The sequence below is a fragment of the Panulirus ornatus genome, chromosome 73 (genome assembly GCF_036320965.1).
Source record: "Panulirus ornatus isolate Po-2019 chromosome 73, ASM3632096v1, whole genome shotgun sequence".
In the NCBI taxonomy this organism is placed as follows: domain Eukaryota; kingdom Metazoa; phylum Arthropoda; class Malacostraca; order Decapoda; family Palinuridae; genus Panulirus; species Panulirus ornatus.
In genome coordinates this window covers 3,029,996-3,053,862 of record NC_092296.1, presented here as the reverse complement: position 1 = coordinate 3,053,862, position 23,867 = coordinate 3,029,996, and the positions used below count along the sequence as shown (strand labels likewise).

At 36.5% G+C, this 23,867-nt stretch overlaps 1 protein-coding gene across 6 annotated transcripts; it reads left to right on the top strand.

Moving 5' to 3' along the window:
* The first annotated feature begins 1,573 nt into the window (after positions 1–1,573).
* Positions 1,574–22,161, top strand: bigmax (helix-loop-helix-leucine zipper transcription factor bigmax). Of its 6 annotated transcripts, none has more exons than XM_071661416.1 (8): positions 1,574–1,731; positions 1,857–1,923; positions 4,444–4,520; positions 12,293–12,382; positions 16,939–17,159; positions 18,060–18,116; positions 19,582–19,698; positions 21,256–22,161. In XM_071661416.1, exons 3-8 carry the CDS (start codon positions 4,499–4,501, stop codon positions 21,322–21,324), a joined length of 576 nt encoding a protein of 191 aa, XP_071517517.1. In that variant the 5' UTR covers positions 1,574–1,731; positions 1,857–1,923; positions 4,444–4,498; the 3' UTR covers positions 21,325–22,161. The 6 variants fall into 6 exon arrangements, with proteins under 6 accessions (XP_071517517.1, XP_071517514.1, XP_071517516.1 ...); XM_071661413.1 differs by having other exon boundaries at positions 1,580–1,731; positions 16,948–17,159; positions 18,060–18,227; XM_071661411.1 differs by having other exon boundaries at positions 1,588–1,731; positions 18,060–18,227.
* The last annotated feature ends 1,706 nt before the right edge of the window (positions 22,162–23,867 follow it).

Below are 23,867 nucleotides of genomic sequence, written 5' to 3'. Positions count from 1 at the left end.
GGTATTTTCCTGCAAATAAACTAGCTTGCCATTACAGTTTTTTTTTCCAAAAGCTTTCATTCCTACCTAATATTGATAGATATGCATTTGTGGTCCTTAGAACCTTTGCAGAACAGTGCTTCTCTGCATTTCAGCTATGATATAAGTGAATCCTTATTATCCTAGACATAGATAAGAAATAAAGGTAAAGGACTGAATCTGACTTGTTTTTAACAGAAAAACATACAATAAATGGAAGAATTAAAGAAATTAAATTGTTAGAAAGTGAAGCTTAGGGTAACACTAATTTGAAACTGAGTAGAATTAGTACACTCTGACTGTCACATTACATCACATGGTGGTCCATGTGTACATTCTCCAAATCTACATGATCCGTAGAAATTAGTTTTCCATATCCTTCTTATTTCTTTTCAGTTTCCATTTCATTTGAAATAGATCTCATTTCTCAGGACAAGCAAATGACAGTAGATTCTTTTATGCCTTGGAACATAGCAAGCAATAATTCAGTAAAAATAATTTACAAATCAAATAAGAAATGACTATCTTATAACACCTGCAACCCTTTCAATGAGGATCCATGCTGCAGTCTCAGTGCTCGCTACATCCAGTACTCAAGTCTGCATTAGTATCTTGAGACACACTTAAGATATCAATAAAGATTTACAAATCCATTAAGAAAGACCTTTTTTATTTCACCCATGTAACCCAAGGACTGCTTTAACAGGTCCCCTGCAGCTTCATTGCTGCTTATATCCAGGAGCAGGAAATTGATGGACCCCTTTTCATTGAAAAGTTCTTTGATGAGCTTTTACTTTTCGTCCATTGACAGTTTTGCAAAAGGTGATATTTTAAAACTAGCGTGTAATCTCATGCAGGCGGAGTCCAGTAACACCAAGAAAGTTGGAAGGTTGGTTATTCAATGTGCTTCCAAATGAAATAAGAATCCTGGACATAGAGATGAATATTCAAAAAGAAACCTTGTTTAACACGATGATCATATTCACAGTGAGAGTGGATATGGTCTAAGATTCGTTTTGAACAACTAGAGACGATATTCAACAATTGTGATTGGTGGTTGTACCTATAGTTTGACTTTGAGCACATTAATATACAGCTCTGGGGGTTGGGCAATTGACGTGTTTTAAATTAAATGACTTTGGAGAGAATTACATTGGGTAGATGGGTAGCAAGTCTTCTTCCAAAGAATTATACGTCTCTATCCTTTGCCAGCCTGCCGTGTTGGCTTAGGGTCCCAACTGGAATTAATTTTCACTTAAGATGCGTGTATGTCTTCATGCACTTGATCCATTCCCTGGGGATGGGTACGGAGTTCAAGATAATATGAGGAACTTGTATGAGGTTATTAGCTAATTACCTAATGAATTGAACAATTTGAATTTTGTTTTGCAGTTATTTTTCTTTGCATATGGATTATAAAACATGTAGAAAATCCAAGTCTCTTAGTCATATGCAAATATATGCAACTAAGCTCCTCCAATCTAATAATTTCGTCACCCTACCCTGTTCTCCCGGGTAGGGTGACGAAATTATTTTGCCAACAAGAATGTGGCCCACAAACGGACTCATGGGTGACTATTTTGTCCTAAAGACATTTAAGCAATATTAATAGTTCGAACTTTTCTGGAAGTCATAAGATCATCAAATAATTTTGCGCCCCTGTGTCTATCTCCATGATAACACTGCACTTTTCATACTAGTTAACATCTAGAGGTAATTACTGCATGAAATATATAATACTGCTCATAAATAAATCTCTAACGTTCTGGCGTTATTATATAATTCATTTATTGGTTGTGGTATACGTTTTTTTTTTACATATGATAATAAACCATCAGGAAACTGCGTTTGTTTACAATCGTCCAAGTGACTACGAGGTCGTCAGACAAGGCCATTAGCTTCGTGGTGAGTAAATTTAAGAATAAATGGTTTGGGAATGTTTTCATGCATTATATTCGTGTTAGGAGATGATAGCTATAGTTAAAGTTGTCACAGTGGTTCGTAAAAATATAACAAAGTGTAAATTTCATGAACACTGCTTTTTAAATTGAATTAATTATTGTCCTGCCTGGGTTATGAGGACGTGAAATGCGAATGTTTCCATGTAATTAGTTGTTTGTGTTAACAAAGAATGGTATAGTTTGTCTTGTACTGTAGCTTACAATGTATTAGGGTTATATAATTAATTTAGTTTAACCCCTTGAGCACGGCTGGATGACCCATCAAGTTAGGTATGATGCTCTGACTTTTGAAGTGACTCTACAGGTCAGGTCAAGTTTCATCATACCCAAGGGTCACCAAGTTGTGGTCATGAGATTGAGGACTTGTGCATATTCTTTGTCACTTGAAATTAAAACCCTCATATGTTCAAGTGTTTCATTTATCATTACACCAGGACACCTATTTAAAGGGCCCTAATGTGTTCAAGTATTGTATTGAGTGAAATATCAACTTTCATCAGTACATCATTAAGTCCGTAGTTTAGTGATAAAAGTCTATTTTAGCTCTACATTAAATGTAGTGATAGGGAGTGGCTACTCTCAAGTTTGGTTTTGTTAATTCATTGTGGTTACTGAAATAATTGTGAAGCATGATTTGGAGCATTCAATTGTATTGCGCGATATAAGATGGTAAGAGATTGTATGTCTAGGAAAACATGGTTATTTAAAGGTATGTAGCATTCTCGTAAGATGGTTATGGAACCTGTGAAGCACTCTCTCAGTCGCTGAAATGACAGTAAATGTGTACCAGCATTATATTTTTTGTTAAGTTCTGCATGGCTGATTACTGTGTCATATGTTTGTTGACATGAGTCACCATGTTGATGGTGCATAATCATGAGTGTGATTGGTGTTTTTTGACTAGAATATGCCGTTTAATATTGTTCATTGAAATAAGAAGCTACAGAACATACGCTGCAGGCATTTCTGTTATCACAGTGAATTATATAAAGCACTTTAAACTTAATTAGTCATTTCTCGAAACTAATTTTAATGCAGAGTTAGAAGGGTTATGTTGTTGATGTGTACAGATTACATAGGAGCTTCACATACATAATGGTATAGGTATCTCAGAAAAATATTCTTTGACTCATACAGGAGAGTAACTGGTGCAAGGATTATTATCTTTGCAGCCGACTTCAGTTATACACAGGATTATTACAGTCAGACCATACAATATGTGGATTTAAGGTACAGTGCGTAGTTTTGTAGATGAGAAGTTTGTCAAGACATTAAACCTCAAGATACATGGATAATTTTTCACAGATACATGGTTCAGGTAGTTGTTGGTATATGCACTATGATACAAATACTGAATAAAAATTTCATATTTTGTTTCTGTAGTATTTCCCGTCAGATTCATCACTTTCTCCTATTAGTATTTGTGCCTTTTTGAGGTGCTTGTTTTTGTGAGTAAATTGAGAAGTATAGTATATTTTTGGTGTGGCCTTTTTTCATGTTTCCTGGCACTGCCTTGCTGATGCAGGGGGCGGTGATTGGTGAGGAGGGAAGAGAAGAGAATATACATGTTATATTTTTCTTTTCGTTTATGCATTTGTGCTGTTTCCTGTGGGGGGGGGGGTGATGTCGGCTGCAAAGAAAATACTCCTTACACCAGTTACTCTCCTGTATGAGTCAAAGAATATTTTTCTGAGATACCTATACCATTATGTATGTGATGCTCCTCTGTAATCTGTACACATCAACAACATAACCCTGCCTAAATTAACCCAGTAAAAGCATATTCACATAGAGAGAATGAGTGAGGAAAGATTGACCAAGAGGATATATGTGTCAAAGGTGGAGGGAACGAGAAGTGGGAGACCAAATTGGAGGTGGAAAGACGGAGTGAGAAAGATTTTGAGTGATCGGGGCCTTAACATGCAGGAGGGTGAAAGACGTGCAAGGAATAGAATGAATTGGAACAATGTGGTATACCGGGGTCAACGTGCTGTCAATGGATTGAACTAGGGCATGTGAAGCGTCTAGGATAAACCATGGAAAGTTGTGTGGGGCCTGGATGTGGAAAGGGAGCTGTGGATTCAGTGCATTATACATGACAGCTAGAGACTGAGTGTGAACGAATGTGGCCTTTGTTGTCTTTTCCTAGCGCTACCTTGCATATAAGTGGGTGGAGTGGGTTGGGGTTGTTATTTCATGTGTAGCAGGGTGGCAATGGGAATGAATAAAGGTAGACAGTATGAATTATGTACATGTGTATATATGTATATGTCTGTGTGTGTATATATATATGTATACGTTGAGATATATAGGTATGTATATTTGCATATGTGGATGTGTATGTATATATATGTGTATGTGGGTGGGTTGGGCCATTTTTTCGTCTTATGTTTTTTAAAGAAACATATGTGTTGCTATATTTGTCTGTTACAAGTTGAAGTTATTTATGTTATTTTTCTAACAGATTGCAATGGCTGTCGTATAGAAAAGTAACACCCTCCCATATTATAGGGTTTGTCATGGCTGAAGCAAACATTGAAGGTTAGTGTAAGAGGTTTTGGTCTTTTTATTTGATAATACAAGAACCCAGTTAATTCTATTTAGATATTTAAAGCAAATTTTAAGAGATATATATAAAATATAAAACAATTTTCAGTATCTCCATATATATATATATATATATATATATATATATATATATATATATATATATGGATGCCTGTTCCATGTAGTGGGGATTCCGAATGATGGTATGTATTTCTAAGCATAGTACATGATTTTTTTTTTGCTGTTGGTAAGAGATTTAAGGTAAGCAAAGTGAAAGGACAGATTTAGACTTTAAAGAAATTTGTTTAATTTCGAGTATAAGTAAACTAGAAAATGTATTCATATTTATAATTTTTTTGCTCTCTTAATGGCTTTTCTGCTATAGCAAGGTAGTGTTAAGAGCAAAGGTATAATGGTTTGATTTGCACACATCCAATTTCCACTTGTCATGTTTAAGCTAGCATCCTAAGCCAAACCCTTCCAACTATTCCTTGGTTTACTTTTACTGATTTGTATGCCATGCTGAAGTGCATTGAAAGTAAGTCTTTCTAATCAGTTCATCCCTCTAAACCCTCTGAATTTTCATACTGTGATATCTTAGAGTCTCCTTCGCTCTGTTCTTTCTCCTCAGTCTTTCCCTCCCCATTGCTATCTCCTCTTCTTGACACATACTTCCTCTTTGTATTCCTTCTCAAGTCATCCTTTCCATATATCCAAACTGTTTCAGCATACGCAGTTTGGCCTTCTCTCTTAGACTACGTCCATTGCCACACCTTTCTCTGAGAGTATCATTTCTTACTTGATCAGCCTGCTGCATTTTGTTTTCAGCACTTACACCCTTTTCCTTTCTTTTGCATTTAGTGCCCAAGACACAACCACACAACATTGTTGGGAATACAGTGCCTTCAAACATACCCCACCTTTGCCCTTAAAGATTCTTACCTCTTCCTTCATATGCTTCTTAATGTAGCCAAGATCTTATGCCCTCTTTTCCTCCATGTGATTCATTTCAGCCCACAAGGATGCTTCTTTTGTCATATCATCTCTCAGGTACCGAAAGCATTCTAGCCCCTTCAAGTCCTCTCCACATAAGTTTACACTTAGGCAATCCTATCTTATTTAGGGCATCCTATCTTATCAACTTGATGCACCTCACTACCTTACTTTTGGTTTCCCTTTTCACACTCAAACTTTCATCAGCTTCTGGAGTTTCTCTTTAGAGTCTGCCACCAGAGGTATGTAATCTGCAAATAGCAGCTGATTTACCTTCCATGCCTGCCCATACCCAATATGCTCTATAAACTTTCCTCTGTATTTGGCTCTTGAAGAACTAGCATGCCTCTGTCTTACCCTCAGCTATTAAGGAGATTAAAACCTTGGTAATATCACTTCCTTGACACAGACCTAGCTTTGTTGAGAACCACTTTCCCTTCATATGCAGCATTCAGTAGCTCCCTCATATATTCATAACACCTTCAAGGTCTTTATCAATCTCATCATACATTTCCTCTAGACCCATAGATACCATGTACAATTCATTTTCTTTCTTCAAGCAGTTGTGACAAATTCTTCAAGGGAAATTTAGTCCACACACTTCTGACCTCTCCTGAAGCCACATTGCACCTCCCTTATTAGATGTTGCTTATGCTTCTAATATATATCTAGTGTGCATCATTACTATAGCACTACATTAACCTTAGTCATCGTATATAGGATGCATTGTACACTCTTACCACTCTTTCTAGATACTATCTTGATATGCACAGGTTTCATAAATCATTATTTACCTTTCATTTTATGTTAGGCTGCTGTTCTGCATTGAATTTCCATTTACTTTGAATGTTACATCTGTACTCCAGGTTGATGGAGGCATTACATAAGCATGGTAGTTGAAAAACAAAAGTATTAGATAAAAACTGATGACACTGAATTTACAAATCAGTAAAGTATGTAGGCATTTTCAGTGCAAACTTTACTATAGTTAATGCTTAAGTAATGGATAAAGTTTGAAGTATTTTTCAGATTCCTTAGTCTCATTTCTTAAGAATGTGTGGCTCTGAAAGTTTTATTGAATAAACAAGAGCTTATATATGTTTATTTTATATATGCTTACTCACAGCACCAGGGATTCAAGTGCAAGAATCATAAACAAAAGTTTATATATGTATATTTTATATATGCACACTCACAACACCAGGGATTCAAGTGCAAGAATCACTTGTCATACTATGAATTAAGCTTGAAATGATTTAGGTGTCATTAATTAGGGAAATGTATTTTTATAGTAACTGAATAATTGATGGATGTCAAAGTATTAGTTAGTAAACACAAGCTAGATTGTTGGTTTTTACAGTAATAGAAATTGTCTGATCAGCTTTAAGGATTACCACTGATTTTATCTCTTGTACTTTGCAATTACTAGAATTATTTTTTCATGTGCTTTAACACTTTAGGGCCCACTTTTGCAATATGATTTACCTTCATAGAATTCTTAAGGTCTTTGCTCAGGGAATCAGAACAACCACTTGTGTACCTTTCACAGTAATTAAAAACCAAATTGTGACATGTATTGCTGAAAGGTTCAAGAGCTACTGGAAAATGTATTGAAAGAAAAACAGGATACCAGTGCCAAGATTGAAGTTGCACCATTCTTTGAGTCTTGCATTAAGATTTAGCAATGTCTACTGCGATATCAGTCTCATTTTATATTTCAAGATGTGAGCACTGTATTTAGATATTGTTGTAGCATTACATGAATATTTAAGCATAGAAATAAGTGTTGTAGAATATTATTGTGATATTTATCAGAGTTGTTGCATATACAAATTAAATGGACACAATGTATCCTTTGGTATTTAATCCCGTAAGAATCAATGCATTATTTTTATTTCTTGTGCACATGGTTAAAACAGTACTTTACCCCTTTTTGTTTGAAACAATAGGCCACCAAGGATGAAAAATTTTGAGAAATGTCCATTATTCTGAACTCACTTTAGTATCCTTGCTTTCATAACATTATGCTAACATGTTGATTGCATGAGATGTTTCCTGTCATTTACCATAATAACATTAAAATGATTTCATATTTTGATACAGATAACTTGAAGGTGGTACAGGTACACCACCGATTTTCTGGCAACTGATGGTTTGGCACCTCCTTTAGTCCAGACAGAATTATGTTAGGGAACTTGAAATTATCGCTGTCACTAGACTAGTTTACTGGTCGGCCACAGATGGCGTTGTGTGTAGGGCGTGCTTATTTACATTCTTTAAACTGCACTTGGTGGTGATACTGCAATTCTGTGAGATTCTTAGCTTATTTTGCTTAGATTTAACCCTAGCTATGGCTTCTAAGACATATGAGAGTGTCAGTCGTGGTATCAAACGTAAGCACCAGTCCATATCGATCCGAGATAAAGTAGAACTGTTGAAATAATGGACCGTGGTGTTTTGTTGAGAAAGCTGTGTGACATCTACAGTATTGGTTCATCAACTGTTTATGATATAAACAAGCAAAAGGAGAAAATATTGAAATTCTATGCGGACAGCAATTCCAAGAAGCAAATGACGATTAGAAAAATTATGAAAGATAGTAAGAGTACTGAGCATGATTGAGTGATGATGGAATGGTTTTGACAGCGTCAGAGTGATGGGGTGGACTTTTCAGGTAGCATGATAATGGACCAGGTTTAGTTGTTCCAGGAAGAACTTAAATTACAACATGAGCATGACTATAGTGAAGGATGGCTTCAAAGATTCAAAAAGCATCATGGAATTTCCATGGATAAAGTGTGTAGAGAAAAGCAGTCTGTAGACCACGAAGGAGCTGCCGAGTATGTGGATGACTTTGTGAAACTCATAGCTGATGAGCACTTCAGTCCTGAGCAGTTGTATAATGCAGACGAAACTATTATTCTGGTGATGCACACCTAGGAAAACACTAACAACAGAAGATGAAGAAGACCCCATAGGATTCAAACAATTTAAGGACAGACTTACCATCTTAGGGTGCTCAATTTGTTTAATTTAAATTTTAACAGTCCATGGTGTACTTTAGACACATGGGAGATGTGTGATTAGTGGGTTAGAGGTGTGTTGATGAATTATTACGTGACCACGGTTGGTCCCGCAAAATAGTTAATCCGGTAAGGCGTTGGAACCAATAGTGCAGGAAAATCAATGGTGTACCTGTACTACCATAATTTTTAGGAAATTTGTCTCACATTCATGCTTACCAACTATGTTGAGACAAGAGTCATAGTGATCATTTTGAAATTTATCAGAAAGCCTTTATTTGTAGGTACATTGATTTTTTTTAACAATAAAAGCATCTTATATTTCCATTAATTTAAAACAATGCTTAATTAAAATGTATGTGAGTAAACCTAAAGATATTGATAGTCCCATGTTTATTTTCAAAACAAAAGTTCAAATTTTTCAGAAACTACAGTGTAAATTTTACTTCACAAGATATATGTGTAGCACTGAGGAAGATGAGAGATGTACATGAGATAAGATGAATTAGATCAATGTGATGGAAGGGGTGGGGGCAGTTTTCTGTCATTGGACTGAATAAGGTCATATGAAGCAATCAAGATAACCATGGAATAGTCTCTGGTGTTTGGCTGTGGATGGTAGATTTTGATTTCGGTACATTATTTATAATGGTTAGAGTGTGGATGTATGTTCATGAGGTTGTTGTTTTCTGTTTCTTATTTAACCTCATTAAGACAGGAGAAGAAATTAGGCATACAAAAAAGTAATATACCGAAGTTTGTACTAACTCTGTTGCCTGAAGACCAAATATTGCTGTGGTACAGTATGTTAGAGAAAATAAGATGCAAGTTTTTCTTGGTCATACATCATGTAAGATGGCCACTATGATAGACTTTAGGCATAAGCTTTGTGAAAACTTTTTGCCTTCTGTGGTACTTTAATTCCTTAGAGCTTGATGTGGTTTTTGCTTTTTGACTAACTGTACAAACACGAACTCTCTTTCCCTCGTCACTTACTGTATTCTTGTCCAGATAAATGTTGTTATGATAAGTGAGTCTGATGTGTTATTTGATCTTTTTTATTCTCGTTGTCTATTTATCTAACTTTTTTATTCTTGTTCAACGTTTCAAGCCTTATTGAGGTAGCACTCAAAACACATAAACATTGGACTCATTTGCTCACATCTGTTCTCAGCTTCCTTATATAATGATTTGCAACCTTTCTATTTGTATCTTTGATGTCTGTTCCAATTGGAACTCCCTCAGAGGGGCAGCCTAGGCAACAGACTCTCCATAACTAAAGAACTCCAGTGCTGCTCCTTAGCCTTTTGTGCCACACCCTTAACAGTCCACTGGTAGAGGGCAATTCTAGCACAGTGTTTGCAGAGTCTCCTACATAATGTTCCTAATGACTACTGCTATCTAATGTTCCTACCTATTACTTCTACTTAATGTTTCTGCCTAAATGTTCCTACCTACTACTTCGACTTACTGCTCCTACGAATTTGCTAAAAGGTAGGGCTAGCACATAGTGCTCACTGCAAGAAAATCTAGTGATGAAGAATAAGCTGTGTGATTTAAGTTTTGTCATATGTTACATAGGACAAGGAAAGATTTTATGTTTGTGGACAGAATGCCAGTAGTCCACATGTTAGTGAGGTAGAAAGAAAAGGTAGCCACCTGGATCAGAGGAAGGCAACTTTACAACCACTAAAGTGCTGGCTTACTAATCATTTGCCACTAACTCTGCTGATACTCAGCTGGGTAGTACTGGTAATATACCTCTTTAGTCACTAGCTGTGTACCTACTACTACCTTCATTGCAACCAGAGCCTACTATCCAAAGCCCAGCCTCACAGAATATATACCCCGACCACTTCATCTGCCACTTGATAGCTCCCCCTTTAGACTACTACATTCATTCAAATCACGCTCCTAAGTGTTTGGGCCATGATACCTCAAAGCATCATTTATTTTATCCCAACATTTCCTGCATTGTCCTCCCCTCCTCCTCACTACCTCTGCTTTTGACACTTGAATCCTCTTATTCAATCTTTCTTCATTCTTTCTGTTTACCTGTTATCAGTACTCCATTCTCAATATAATTGGGTAGGTCAGGTGTGTACAGCCTTTCTAGCATCACTCACTTATCCTCAACTCATGCTCAGTGTGTTTGAATGAAATGTAAACTTCCTCACTAATAAAAATGTTTCTTTTTCACGTAATGCAATTTCTTGATTGGTCACTTGAGACTGGTGTCTCAGTCCTTACTACCACCATACAGAGATTGCCACCAGTGCATATGATCCTTTCTCATTCTTTAACATCTTCCAAGATTTCCCTTGCATTAACCATATTTTTCTATACATCTATTAATTTCTTCTGCAGTGTTTATCTCGTTTGTATCTTCTGCTGTATTGCTGTGTCTCTTCTTGATCAGCCTATCATTGCCATATGTTCCTCATGACCATACCATCATAAACAGTTTTCATCCATGAGCCTTTTTACTTGCCTTTTCACACCAAATAGCCATTTCACCTTCCATCCTCATTCTCTTTACCTTCCTGATTCCAACTATACTCACAAAATTATCTGTCTCTTCTTTCCATTATTTTTAGCCTACCTTTACCTATATACACCAAGATTTCATAACCATAGGTCTGCATTAGGACAATGACTCCTTCATGCAATCTTTTTTCATACTGTACGGTCATTTTCTCCCAGTCACCAGAGCTTCTGGAACACCCTTAACTTTTCTCCCTTGCCTGACTTGACTTTTGATTTGTTTTCATACTACCTTCATTACTAAACTTTTACTTTAAGATATTTAACCTTGTCTGCAATTTCCAGTTCATCACCTTACAAACTGATATTATGGTCTGACCTCCCTTCCCCTCAAAAATTACCTTCATACTGTAATTCACTTTTACTTTTACCCTCCTCCTTCTGACTACCTCATCGAATTGGCACACCCATTCAGTCCACCTCTTTGGTTGATGTTTGCTTAGAACATCCATGATTGAATACATCACAATCATCCGGCCTCACTCATCTCACACAGTGCCCCATCCATTGAAGCACTGATTAACCATGGTGATATCACAATATCGTGACGTTCTCACACTTGTATCGAATTATTCACTCATTCTTAATTTGATAATTCTTTTCAATTATCAGGTTATAGATAAATTTTTGTGGGCAGGGCCATGATTTTGATGCATTATACATGACAGATAAAGAGTGAATTGCCGAGATGAGGCCAGTCTTTGTCATTTCCCGGCGCTGCCTCTCTTACATAGAAAGTGACGAACAAGTAAAAAAAAAAAGTCAATGCATTACTTTTTTTATTTCTACCATATTATTGAATATATTCATTTTTTGCATAACTTCGAATATGGATACACTCAAACATATTCTTCTGTATTAATTGTTCAAATATGGTGTGTAGTGGAGCAAACTAACAGGTCTGCTCCACTGAATTTGGTATCCTTTCCCTTTGCTGGCTTGCAGGGTTGGGAAAGGAAAGATTCAATTCACCCAATGAAAATGGGAATTAAGATAGTGATGATAGAAGAAATTGAATTTCATTGTTTCATTTGCTCGTGTAACCCTTGTAGGCCGTTTCATGATTTGAGATACTCTGTCGTATAGTTTTACAACTGAACATTGTCATGTTGTATGATGATGAAGGTTGTTTTATGTAGAATTTGGAGTAATTGTAAAAGCCCTACACTTAACATCAGAGTAAGATGTAGTCTAACCCATCCACAGAAGAACGTGAATCTGATCAGCGGTATCCTTTCTCACGATGCAGTTCGACTGGGTCCATCCATACCTTGACTTCTTCAGCAAACAATACAGGTCAGCAAAAATAGATTCTTTTTAAGAATGCTAACTAGTAAAACAATGCATATTCCTATGTTTTTTATCTCCTAGTTCTTTATTACTTTACGATAATGACAACTAGAGAGTAAAAGCGTGCAAATAAGACCATTGTTCGTTTGTTCTTCATGCTGCCTTGCTAAGGTGGGAAAAGCAATTGATTGTATAAGAAAAGATGAAATTATTTAAGAAAGCAGAACTAATTCTGAGTTTTCTCGTTTTGTTATTTTTATTGTCATGTGTACATTATGCGTCACATCTTTAGACTTCACTGAGACAACAACAGCTCCACATAAATGGGATTATTGGAACATGGAAGAGGGGGTGTAATCTTTAAACAAACATGAGCAACATCTTGTGGTAGACAGAGTACTACTACTTATGGCATGTAATACATGTGTATTATATTTTAGGTAGGAATTTTCTTTTGTAGCCATGGGGAGCAAGGGATCAGAGATATTCCTGGATAGAAATGAAATAAGAAAAAAGTTCATCTTCTGCTAACTTTGTCACAGGCCAATAGGTCCCTAATCCTATCTTTGGTTTTACTGTCTTGCTGAATTTTAATCAGAGTTGGTAAAGTCTTGTTGAACTTTGCTCATAGATCTTGACACTACTCTGCTATAGTAGCTATAGTATGACCATGTCATTCCCTTATAGCTTTTTGTTGCATTATGTTTATATTGGACTTTGATGGCTCTTGTTATTCTCTGTTTCCCTGTTGCCATATTCTTCCTAAGGCTTCATAAACAGATCGTATTTTAGTTTTTACACTTGTTCTAAAATCCTGAATGGAAGATCATTCTGTTTCCTTGCACTACCTTGCAAACACGATAGACAGTGAATAAGTATAATAACTATATAAAGATGATGATAATGATAATGTATTGTTATACATTCATTTCATTATACTTTGTTGCTGTCTCCCTCGTTAGTGAGGTAGTGTAAGGAAACAGATGAAAGAATGGCCCAACCCATATATATATATTCCTATGAGTCCACGGGGAAAATGAAACATGATAAGTTCCCAAGTGCACTTTCGTGTAATAATCACATCATCACATATATATATATATGTGTGTGTGTGTGTATATATGTATTACATTTACATAAATAAATAAATTATATATACACTCAGGGAAATAATGCAAATGACTGGGAGAGGTATAAAAGAAAGAGGCAGGAGGTCGAGAGAAGGGTGCAAGAGGTGAAAAAGAGGGCAAATGAGAGTTGGAGTGAGAGAGTATCAGTAAATTTTAAGGAGAATAAAAAGATGTTTTGGAAGGAGGTAAATAAAGTGCGTAAAGACAAGGGAACAAATAGGAACATCAGTGAAGGGGGCTAATGGGGAGGTGATAACAAGTAGTGGTGATGTGAGAAGATGGAGTGAGTATTTTGAAGGTTTGTTGAATGTGGTTGATGATAGAGTGGCAGATATAGGGTGTTTTGGTCGAGGTGGTGTGCAAAGTGAGAGGGTTAGGGAGAATGATTTGGTAAACAGAGAAGAGGTAGTAAAAGCTTTGCAGAAGATGAAAGCCAGCAAGGCAGTGGGTTTGGATGATATTGCAGTGGAATTTATTAAAAAAGGGGTGACTGTATTGTTGACTGGTTGGTAAGGTTATTTAATGTATGTATGACTCATGGTAAGGTGCCTGAGGATTGGCAAAATACTTGCATAGTGCCACTGTACAAAGGCAAAGGGGATAAAAGTGAGTGCTCAAATTTCAGAGGTATAAGTTTGTTGAGTATTCCAGGTAAATCATATGGGAGGGTATTGATTGAGAGGGTGAAGGCATGTACAGAGCATCAGATTGGGGAAGAGCAGTATGGTTTCAGAAGTGGTAGAGGATGTGTGAGTCAGGTGTTTGCTTTGAAGAATATATGTGAGAAATACTTAGAAAAGTAAATGGATTTGTTTGTAGCATTTATGGATCTGGAGAAGGCATATGATAGAGTTGATAGAAATGCTCTGCGGAAGGTATTAAGAATATATGGTGTGGGAGGCAAGTTGTTAGAAGCAGTGAAAAGTTTTTATCGAGGATGTAAGGCATGTGTACGAGTAGGAAGAGAGGAAAGTGATTAGTTCTCAGTGAATGTTGGATTGTGGCAGGGGTGCGTGATGTCTCCATGGTTGTTTAATTTGTTTATGGATGGGGTTGTTAGAGAGGTGAATGCAAGAGTTTTGGAAACAGGGGCAAGTATGCAGTCTGTTGTGGATGAGAGAGCTTGGGAAGTGAGTCAGTTGTTGTTCGCTGATAATACAGCGCTGGTGGCTGATTCAGGTAGAAATTGCAGAAGCTGGTGACTGAGTTTGGTAAAGTGTGTGAAAGAAGAGAGCTGAGAATAACTGTGAATAAGAGCAAGGTTATTAGGTACTGTAGGGTTGAGGGACAAGTCAGTTGGGAGGTAAGTTTGAATGGAGAAAAACTAAAGGAAGTGAAGTGTTTTAGATATCTGGGAGTGGATCTGGCTGTAGATGGAAAAGTGGAAGCATAAGTGAATCATAGGGTGGGGGAGGGGGTGAAAGTTCTGGGAGCGTTGAAAAATGTATGGAAGTTGAGAACGTTATCATGGAAAGCAAAAATGGGTATGTTTGAAGGAATAGTGGTTCCAACAATGTTATATGGTTGCGAGGCATGGGCTATAGATAGAGTGGTGCAGAGGAGGTTGGATGTGTTGGAAATGAGATGTTTAAGGACAATATGTGGTGTGAGGTGGTTTGATTAAGTAATGAAAGCGTAAGATATATGTGTGGTAACAAAAAGAGTGTAGTTGAGAGAGCAGAAGAGGGTGTTTTGAAATGGTTTGGGCACATGGAGAGAATGAGTAAGGAAAGATTGACAAAGAGGATATATGTGTCAGAGGCGGAGGGAATGAGGAGAAGTAGGAAACCAAATTGGGGAAGGAAAGATGGAGTGAAAAAGATTTTGAGTGATCGGGGCCTGAACATGCAGGAGGGTGAAAGACGTGCTCGGAATAGAGTGAATTGGAACGATGTGGTATACCAGGGTCGACATGCTGTCAATGGATTGAACCAGGGCATGTGAAGCCTCTGTGGTAAACCATGGAAAGTTTTGTGGGGCCTGGATGTGGAGAGGGAGCTGTGGTTTCGGTGCATTATACATGACAGCTAGAGACTGAGTGTGAACGAATGTGGCCTTTGTTGTCTTTTCCTAGTGCTACCTTGCGCACATGTGGGGGGCAGGAGGTTGTTATTTCATGTGTGGCGGGATGGCAACAGGAATGAATAAAGGCAGACAGTATGAATTATGTACATGTGTATATATGTATAAGTCTGTGTTTGTATATATATATGTATACGTTGAAATGTATTGGTATGTATATGTGCATGTGTGGACGTGTATGTATAAACATGTGTATGTGGGTGGGTTGGGCCATTCTTTCGTCTGTTTCCTTGCGCTACCTCGCTAACACAGGAGACAGCGACAAAGTATATTAAATAAAATATATATACATGCAGTATACTTACATACACATACACAGACATATACATATATATACACATATACATATTCATACTTGCTTGCCTTCATCCTTTCCTGGCGCTACCCTGCCCCACAGGAAGCAGTATCGCTACCCCATGCTTCAGCTTGGTAGCACATAAATATATATTGAGAAAATCTATATGCCACATGGTCCTTTTCCACACCCTTTCTCCAGTTTCTTAATTCAGGACAGGTGACGAAACGCTTTTTTATCTTCATGCATTCCTTACATCATCATGCTTCATTTTCTGTAAATGCTGACGTGTGTCACTCACTTGTCATCCCTTGAACCTAAAGAAATTTTTTTTTGTCTCCCTGGGATTTGTATCTTTTGTTGTTATCAAAGTATTTCTTTCATCTCTTATGTATGTTATGTGATTTTGAGGTCTATCGTCTTTTTTTTGGCACTTACCTCCTAATTTTCATGTAATAATTAGCATCAGTCATTCTCAGTTATGCTGAAGGCACTGAGTTCAAGGAATCATTACCAAGCCTCTTAAGCAAGTCTGATTTAACCTCATAAGGGATAACCTTATTTCTTGTACTCCCATGGGTATCTAACCTTACTTTCATACTAAAATGTCTTTGCTTACTGTGGATGATGCAAATAATAGGGTATCTGTGAACACAATTGAATGTATTTTGCTGTAATATAGAATATGCATGATGAATAAACAAAACCCTCACTTTATGGTGATATTTATGAATAAAAGGACATTCTTTTATACCTTAAAAATGTATAAGGAAAAAACTTTTGTTTTCTAATGTGTTACAGGTTAAAGCACTGTGTCAGAAGTTGATGCAATTATGACTAATTCTGAAGCATCATAAGTTTGGAAAGTTGTGGCTAGTCATATCATAACTTAAGGCCTTATGGTAGTGTTTGTCCCTGGGTTTTATTATGTACAGCTGTATAGGTTTTACCATTTTATATTATTTTTTGTTACCAGGTGGTATATTTCTTTAGTTATGAAAAAAATATTGCTAGTATAATATAAAGCATAAATTCTCAAAAAATTTGAACATCAGATGTTACAGATGATGAAGACAGTGACCGTGGTAGTCAGATGAGTTATAAGGAACGTCGACGTGAAGCACACACACAAGCTGAGCAGAAACGTCGTAATGCCATTAACAAAGGTTATGATTCTTTGCAAGACCTTGTTCCTACATGTCAGAATGCAGAGCCGGGACAAGCTTACAAGATGTCCAAAGCCACAGTTCTTCAGAAAAGCATTGATTATATCCAGGTAATTCTTAGATTTATTACTAATTACATTGTATACCCGCATCAATTTAGAGCAAGAAGACCTGTGTGATGGTTATGTTGGCCTATGGGCTGGGGTCTATAGCAGCCTTCTAGGATAAAGAGACAATTCATTAACATGGTTTGAGACTGAGCAGTTTAGTAGAAGAACCTATGAAACCATTGTAAGCTATATGTATGGTATGTCTTACATCTACCAAATAATGCATATTTGCCAGCTTTTACTTTGTCCCTTATGTTTATTGGACATTTATTGCTTATATATCTCAATCTTTCCACATTAACTGAATTTTTTTTCAAGTAGGCATAGGGATAATTGCTGCTTCAGATACATGAAAAACTGCTAACTTTCAGATTTTTTCAAATGTTTTAGGTCAAGTTTACTGATTATTAATCATTTGAAATGTATGGTGAAGATATGTACTGAACTAAATGTCTGGGAACTTTTTGTCTTTACCTGAATTATCCTCCTGTGATTGAGGGAAGTGGCATCTATGTTATCAGTCAGGGAGAGGAGAATTGAATTGTATTTGGAGATTACTTACAAATTTTCTTCAATCGTCTTTTATAATTTTTCAAATTTTATGTGCATGTACGCATGCAGTACATAGAAAGGTGGTGTTGCTAGACTTACTCTGGTGTGATTACAGTGAAAGGCACCTTCATTGAAGTATCATTGGGATATAATCTTGTCAAAGAATTTATTGCTCCAAAGGAGACCTTTTTTCCCTGTTAATGATTATAGTGTGGCCTTGAAGCTGTAGAACCCCCTGGAAAAGGGTTCCAGGGGTTATTTAAAAATGGTTATGATAACATAAAAAGATAAGCACTGTTAACCATTTATTGAAGAATGGTAAATTAAGTCATTTAATGTTATCCACAGTTTCTCAAGAAAGAAAAAAGCAAGCAAGAGGAGGAAGTAGCAGCTTTACAAAAGGAGGTAGTAGCCTTAACCATAATGAAACTGAATTATGAACAAATTGTGTCTGCTCACCAGAGTCAGCCTGGTCAGCTCAACAAGCAGATTTCTGATGATGTTAAATTTCAAGTGGTATGCTATACTTTTTTGTTTTCACCGTTTAGAATGTTTTTATGAAAGTTTGATTCTGCTGCTTCCTGCATACCATGATACTGCATTTTAAAGATAGACTTATCAGAAATATGTGATTTTTACCCATATTTTTTTTCTTGTATGTCTTCCCTCAAAATACTCTTTAGAATTCAGTTTCTCCTGTTTTATTGTGCACTTAAAAAGTGATACAGGTACACCACCGATCGATTTTCTGGCACTCTTGGTTCCATAGCCTTGCTGGATTAATCATTTTGCTGGACCAACCGTGGTCATGTAATAATAATTCATTTACACACCTTTAATCCACTAATTATACATCTCCCATGTGTCTTAAGCATACCATGGACTGCTAGATATTCAAATAAAAAAAATTTAAATGTAAATTGAATAAATAAATGAAATACAGGTTCTTATACACCTGCTAAGGACTGAGGTGCTTGTCAGCTGTGAGTTTCGTAACTTCGTCCCCATGCTCGGCAGCTCCTTCGTGGTTTGCAGACTACTTTTCTCCACACACTTTCTTCATGGAAATTCCATAACGCTTCTTGAATCTTTGAAGCCATCCTTCACTATAGTCACACTCATGTTGTAATTTAAGTTCTTCGTGGAACAACGTAGCCTGGTCCGTTATCATGCTGCCTAACAAGCCCACTCCACTCCGACACTGTTGAAACCATTCCATCATCACTCAATCGTGCTCAGTACTCTTAGTATCTTTCATAGTTTTTCTAATCATCATTTGCTTCTTGGAATCGCTGTCTGCATAGGATTTCAATATTTTCTCCCTTTGCTTGTGTATATCATAAACAGTTGATGAACCAATACTTTAGATGTCACACAGCTTACTCACTGAAACACCATGGTCCATTTTTTTTTTCAACAGTTCTACTTTATCTGGATCGATTTGAACTGGTGTTTACGTTTGACACCACAACTGACACTTTCATATCTCTTAGAAGCCATAGCTAGGGTTGAATTTAAGCAAAATAAGCTAAGAATCTCACAGAATTGGGGTATCACCACCAACAAGTGCTGTGTAAAGAATGTAAGTAAGCACACCCTACACACAGTGCCATCTGTGGCTGCCCATTAAACTAGTCTGGTGGCCGTGGTAATTTTAAGTTCCCTCACAAAATTTTGTCCGGACAAAAGGAGGTGCCAAACCAACAGTTGCTGGAAATTTGGTGGTGTACCTGTAAAGAATACATTATGAAATGAGTTATACACAGTTTTGTTTTTTCATCTTTTTTTTTAGCAGTATTTCCAGTTGGTTTTGTCATATGTGTCTGTTAAATCAGTCAAGTTGTCTTACAAAACTAATATCATCTTACAGTTTCGAGCGGTAATGGACTCTCTCTACCAGTCATTTGAGCAATGTGTAGCTACAAATAATTTTGCTGAGATATCTGGTTCTGTGATATCATGGGTAGAAGAACACTGCAAACCTCAGGTATGGTGAAATTTATGTTGCATTATTTTCTCCTTTATTCTTGGTTGCTGTTAGTCATTTGCCAGATGTCATTGCATCCACTAAGTTGTCTGTGGTGAAGAAAACAAAATAAAAAAGTCAGAATCCTTTAGTTTCAGCTTTTCCAAGTAAGCATGGAGAGGTAAATCAGTCTCATATGTGAGAGCCAGGTCTCCATGCAAGTATGATTCAGTCCTTCTGTAATGGGAACATTTGTTTGAATGGTAAGAGTTTTGGGAATCTGACATTAACAACAGCTTCTAGTTTCATAGAGGAAGACTTAGTTACTTTTTTGAAATAATAGAAATGGGAAGAAATATGTTTTAATGGGAATGATACTTACCTAGGTAACATCTACCCAACTGGGAGATCCTCTCCAAATCTTGTTTAATAAGGTAAATGTGATGAAACATGATGTAGAGGATGAGAAGGTTTGAAAGATGAGGAAAATGTAGAGCTGAGTCATTAGTGTATGATTCATTAGGTTATTTGCTGAAGAAAGTAATTTGTTGATAAAATGGGGGAAGAGTTTCAAACTTGTCTTCTATTTCCCATGTAGCAAGATAACACCAGGAACATAGCAGGATAGCACAAAGAACAGATGATGACTGGCCTCGTTGTTGCACTAGGAATAGATGAATACTGGCTTCATTTGCTCTCATGCACTCATTATCTGTCGTGTCTAATGTGTCAAGACCAGAACCCCATATCCACTGCCAAGCCCCACAGACCTTCCTGTGGTTTTTCCAGTAACCACATCATTTGCACTGGTTCAATCCATTTACATCATGCTTTCCTATGTATACCACTGTTCCAGTTCGCTCTCTTCCATGTTCACCTCACATGCTTCTGCGTGTGCAGACCTTGATTACTCAGTGTCTTCGTGCCATCCATCCATCTCCAGTTGGGTCTCCCTGTCTGTTTGGTTCCTCCTGTTCTGACAAATATAGCTTCTTTGTCAGTTTCTCGTACTCATCCCCTCTCTATGTTCAAAACATTTCAGCACAAAACACGACCTATTCAGCTTTCTCAACCATACTTCTCCTATTACTGTGCATCTCTCTTAACCTTTCACTGAAAATCAGTCAACCCTCCTCACACCATATACTGTTCTCAAGCATTTCACTTACAACATATACACCCACTTCTATACTTTTTTCTATCTTTGGCAGAGTTTATTGACTATGCTTCAGTTTTCCCCATGGTGAGGGAACTTATTTTTCTGGTAGTGTCCATTTCTTTATTATATCGGTATTCTGTTACTGTGCTACAATTTGTAACTTTCAGTCCTCTTCCTTTATTATCTGACACCCTTTATAGGACTGCTTTCATTGTCTCATGACAGTTTAAATCTTTCTGTCTCTTTAAAATCTCAGCTGACATTTGCTTCCACCAGTTATCCATAAATGACACTAGCAGCCTAAAACCACAGTTGGAAAAAATATCACACTTCTAAATCACCCACAGAACATCAGAAAGAGTTTATATCTGGTTATGTTAGTGGTGTTCTTGAATGATGAAATGACTTTTAAATTCCAGATTTTACGGGAAATTATGTGTGGAGTTCTACAACAGTTGGGAAGACAAGATACATCTTTTATGTCATAGTTAATATTCTGCTGATGTATACCAACATTGGTTAGTTGCATAGATTTTGTATAAAAATATGTATTTTGAATTATAATTCATAGAAACTAGATTGATGAATGCTTAGAGCAGATTTTCCTGTTCTGTATAGTTAGTAATTGTACTGGATTTATTTTGTAATTGAAAATAGCTGCTGAAGTTTTCAATAAGGTAGAATTGGAGATATTCATAGCAGATTAGTGTCATTTGGTTTTAACATTAGGTATATGGTGAAATTTGTAAAAAATATGGAAATAAGCAAATGTATATTTTTGTGTACCTGTGCAATATGTTAGTCTTATGTGCCATGGCATAATGCCAAGCAGATTTTTAAGTAGTCATACCAAATTGATATATAGCATCAGGCCTAGTTGTTAAGGTTATTGATTATCTAATCATTTTTATTATTGAATTGAGAATATAAAAGTATCTAAAAAAAAATTAGTTTATACATATTCTCACACTTCACTGACATTTAAAGTGTGTGTTAGGAAGCATTGCCTCAGTTAGAGATATAGGAAAACAATAACTTGTATTCAATATGTACTGATGTTCAAATATAGTTGCCTCTATAGTGATAAGTATCTTAACATAGCACCCTGGGTAAAAAACATAAATTTTTTTCCAAACTTTTGTTTCACACTTGTAATCCATGTTGATATCTGACCAACACAGTCCCAGTTTTTATAAAGTATATGCCTAATAGGTTGTTTCCATGATTTTCAGTAATAAATACACTCAGTCTTCAAAATATGAAATGTGATTATACTGGGTCAATAAAAGTGGGTTTTTGGCCCAAAAATATAAAGATAAAAAGAATCCAAGGATATATTTCTTACCTTCTATATGGATATCAAAATTCTCTGTGTAAGCACCAATTTACTGTATTTTTAGTAGAGGAGAGTTTTCATGTTTTTATACTGAACTGGGGGGGGTAGCGATGCTGTTTTTTGTGTGGCGGGGTTGTGTCAGGAATGGATGAAGGCAAGCATGAATATGTACATGCATATATATGTATATGTCTGTATGTGTGTATTTATATGTTGATATGTATATGTATGCACTTGGGAGTTTATGTATATTTTGCGTATATGAGTGGATTGGCCATTCTTCCTCTGTTTCCTGGCGCTACCTTGTTAATGTAGGAAAAAGTGATTATGCATCATGAAAATAAAAAAAAATTTATTGTTTTGAATGCATGAAACTTTGACTCTGGTTTTAAGGAAGCAGCAAGAGCTATTGTTATTATCATACATAACCTCAGGATCCTTTTTGTAAGGCACTACAATCAGAAGGAGGAAAGTAATGGACTCCTTTGGAGTGAGAAGCCCTTCAATGAGACTGTAATACCTCATCAGTTGACAATATATCCTTGCCAAAGATGACTTTTTCACTTATGACATAACTGTAAGCTGATGGAGCAAGCAAGCACAGGTGCAAGTTCAGAGGCACACTCTTTCAGTACACAGGGATGGATGTAATCAGGACTATTATCCTTGCTCTTGTCCAGAGAGAAAAGTCCTTTTCAGACAGTTCAAAAAGAGATTACAGGAAGGGGCATAGAATTATTAAGAGGAACATCAGGGGGTAAAGGAATGTTAGGGCCATCCAAGGTAGAGTAAGAGGAGAAATGGGAACCAAAGAGAGTTGCTTTGTCTATGGAAGAGACAGTTATGGTACCACAAGAATGGAAATAAAGGAAAGAGGGACAAAAGTTTTTAGCTATGCCCTTAGTTAAAGATTAGAAAGACTTATCAGTGGACGATGAAGAGAGTATATAGCATTTCTTTGAATAAAGAACAGGTAACATACTTGCAGTTATTATAGACAATGATAAATGCTTAATGGGAGTCAGAGGAAGGAGAGTTTTTGTAAGCCTAATGTGCCATACAGTAAAAACTAAATACACACACCCACACATGTACATCTGTGTGTTTACATTTGGAAGAGGGAAAATGTGGCATACTGGTTAAATGTATAATCATAAAACATGCTGACTATATAGCCACCAAAGATTTTAAAAGAATAATTCAAAATGTGTTGGCAGTATACAGACAAAAACTAGAATTATTTTAGCAGTTTTCTCAAAACTGGGTAAATTTCCAGCTTTCTGTGTACCACATGGTTCCAACTTTCCTTGGAAGCATTACCATGGGGGAACTACCAAAGAAGAGAAGAATTTTCCCTATCTGCTCTCTATTCCAATACTAATAGTTCACACATTCATAATCCTGTTGTCTTCCTTAGGGAATCCAATACATGTAACTAAAAAAATTTACAAGATTTACTATTTCTGAATTTGCTATCTATCTTTGAACTTACATTTTACCAACATGGGTTAGCACACCTACATGGGGCATTCTGGTGCATTTCTAATTTCTTGTCATAGTGTTAGCAGAGCAGAATTGCTTTTGTTCAATCATATATGAATCAGGAGAATTATATGATATTTGCTGTTTAGATGTCAGTATCAAAATATGAGAACACTAATTAGATATTCTATAACAATAGTGAAAATTACTTGA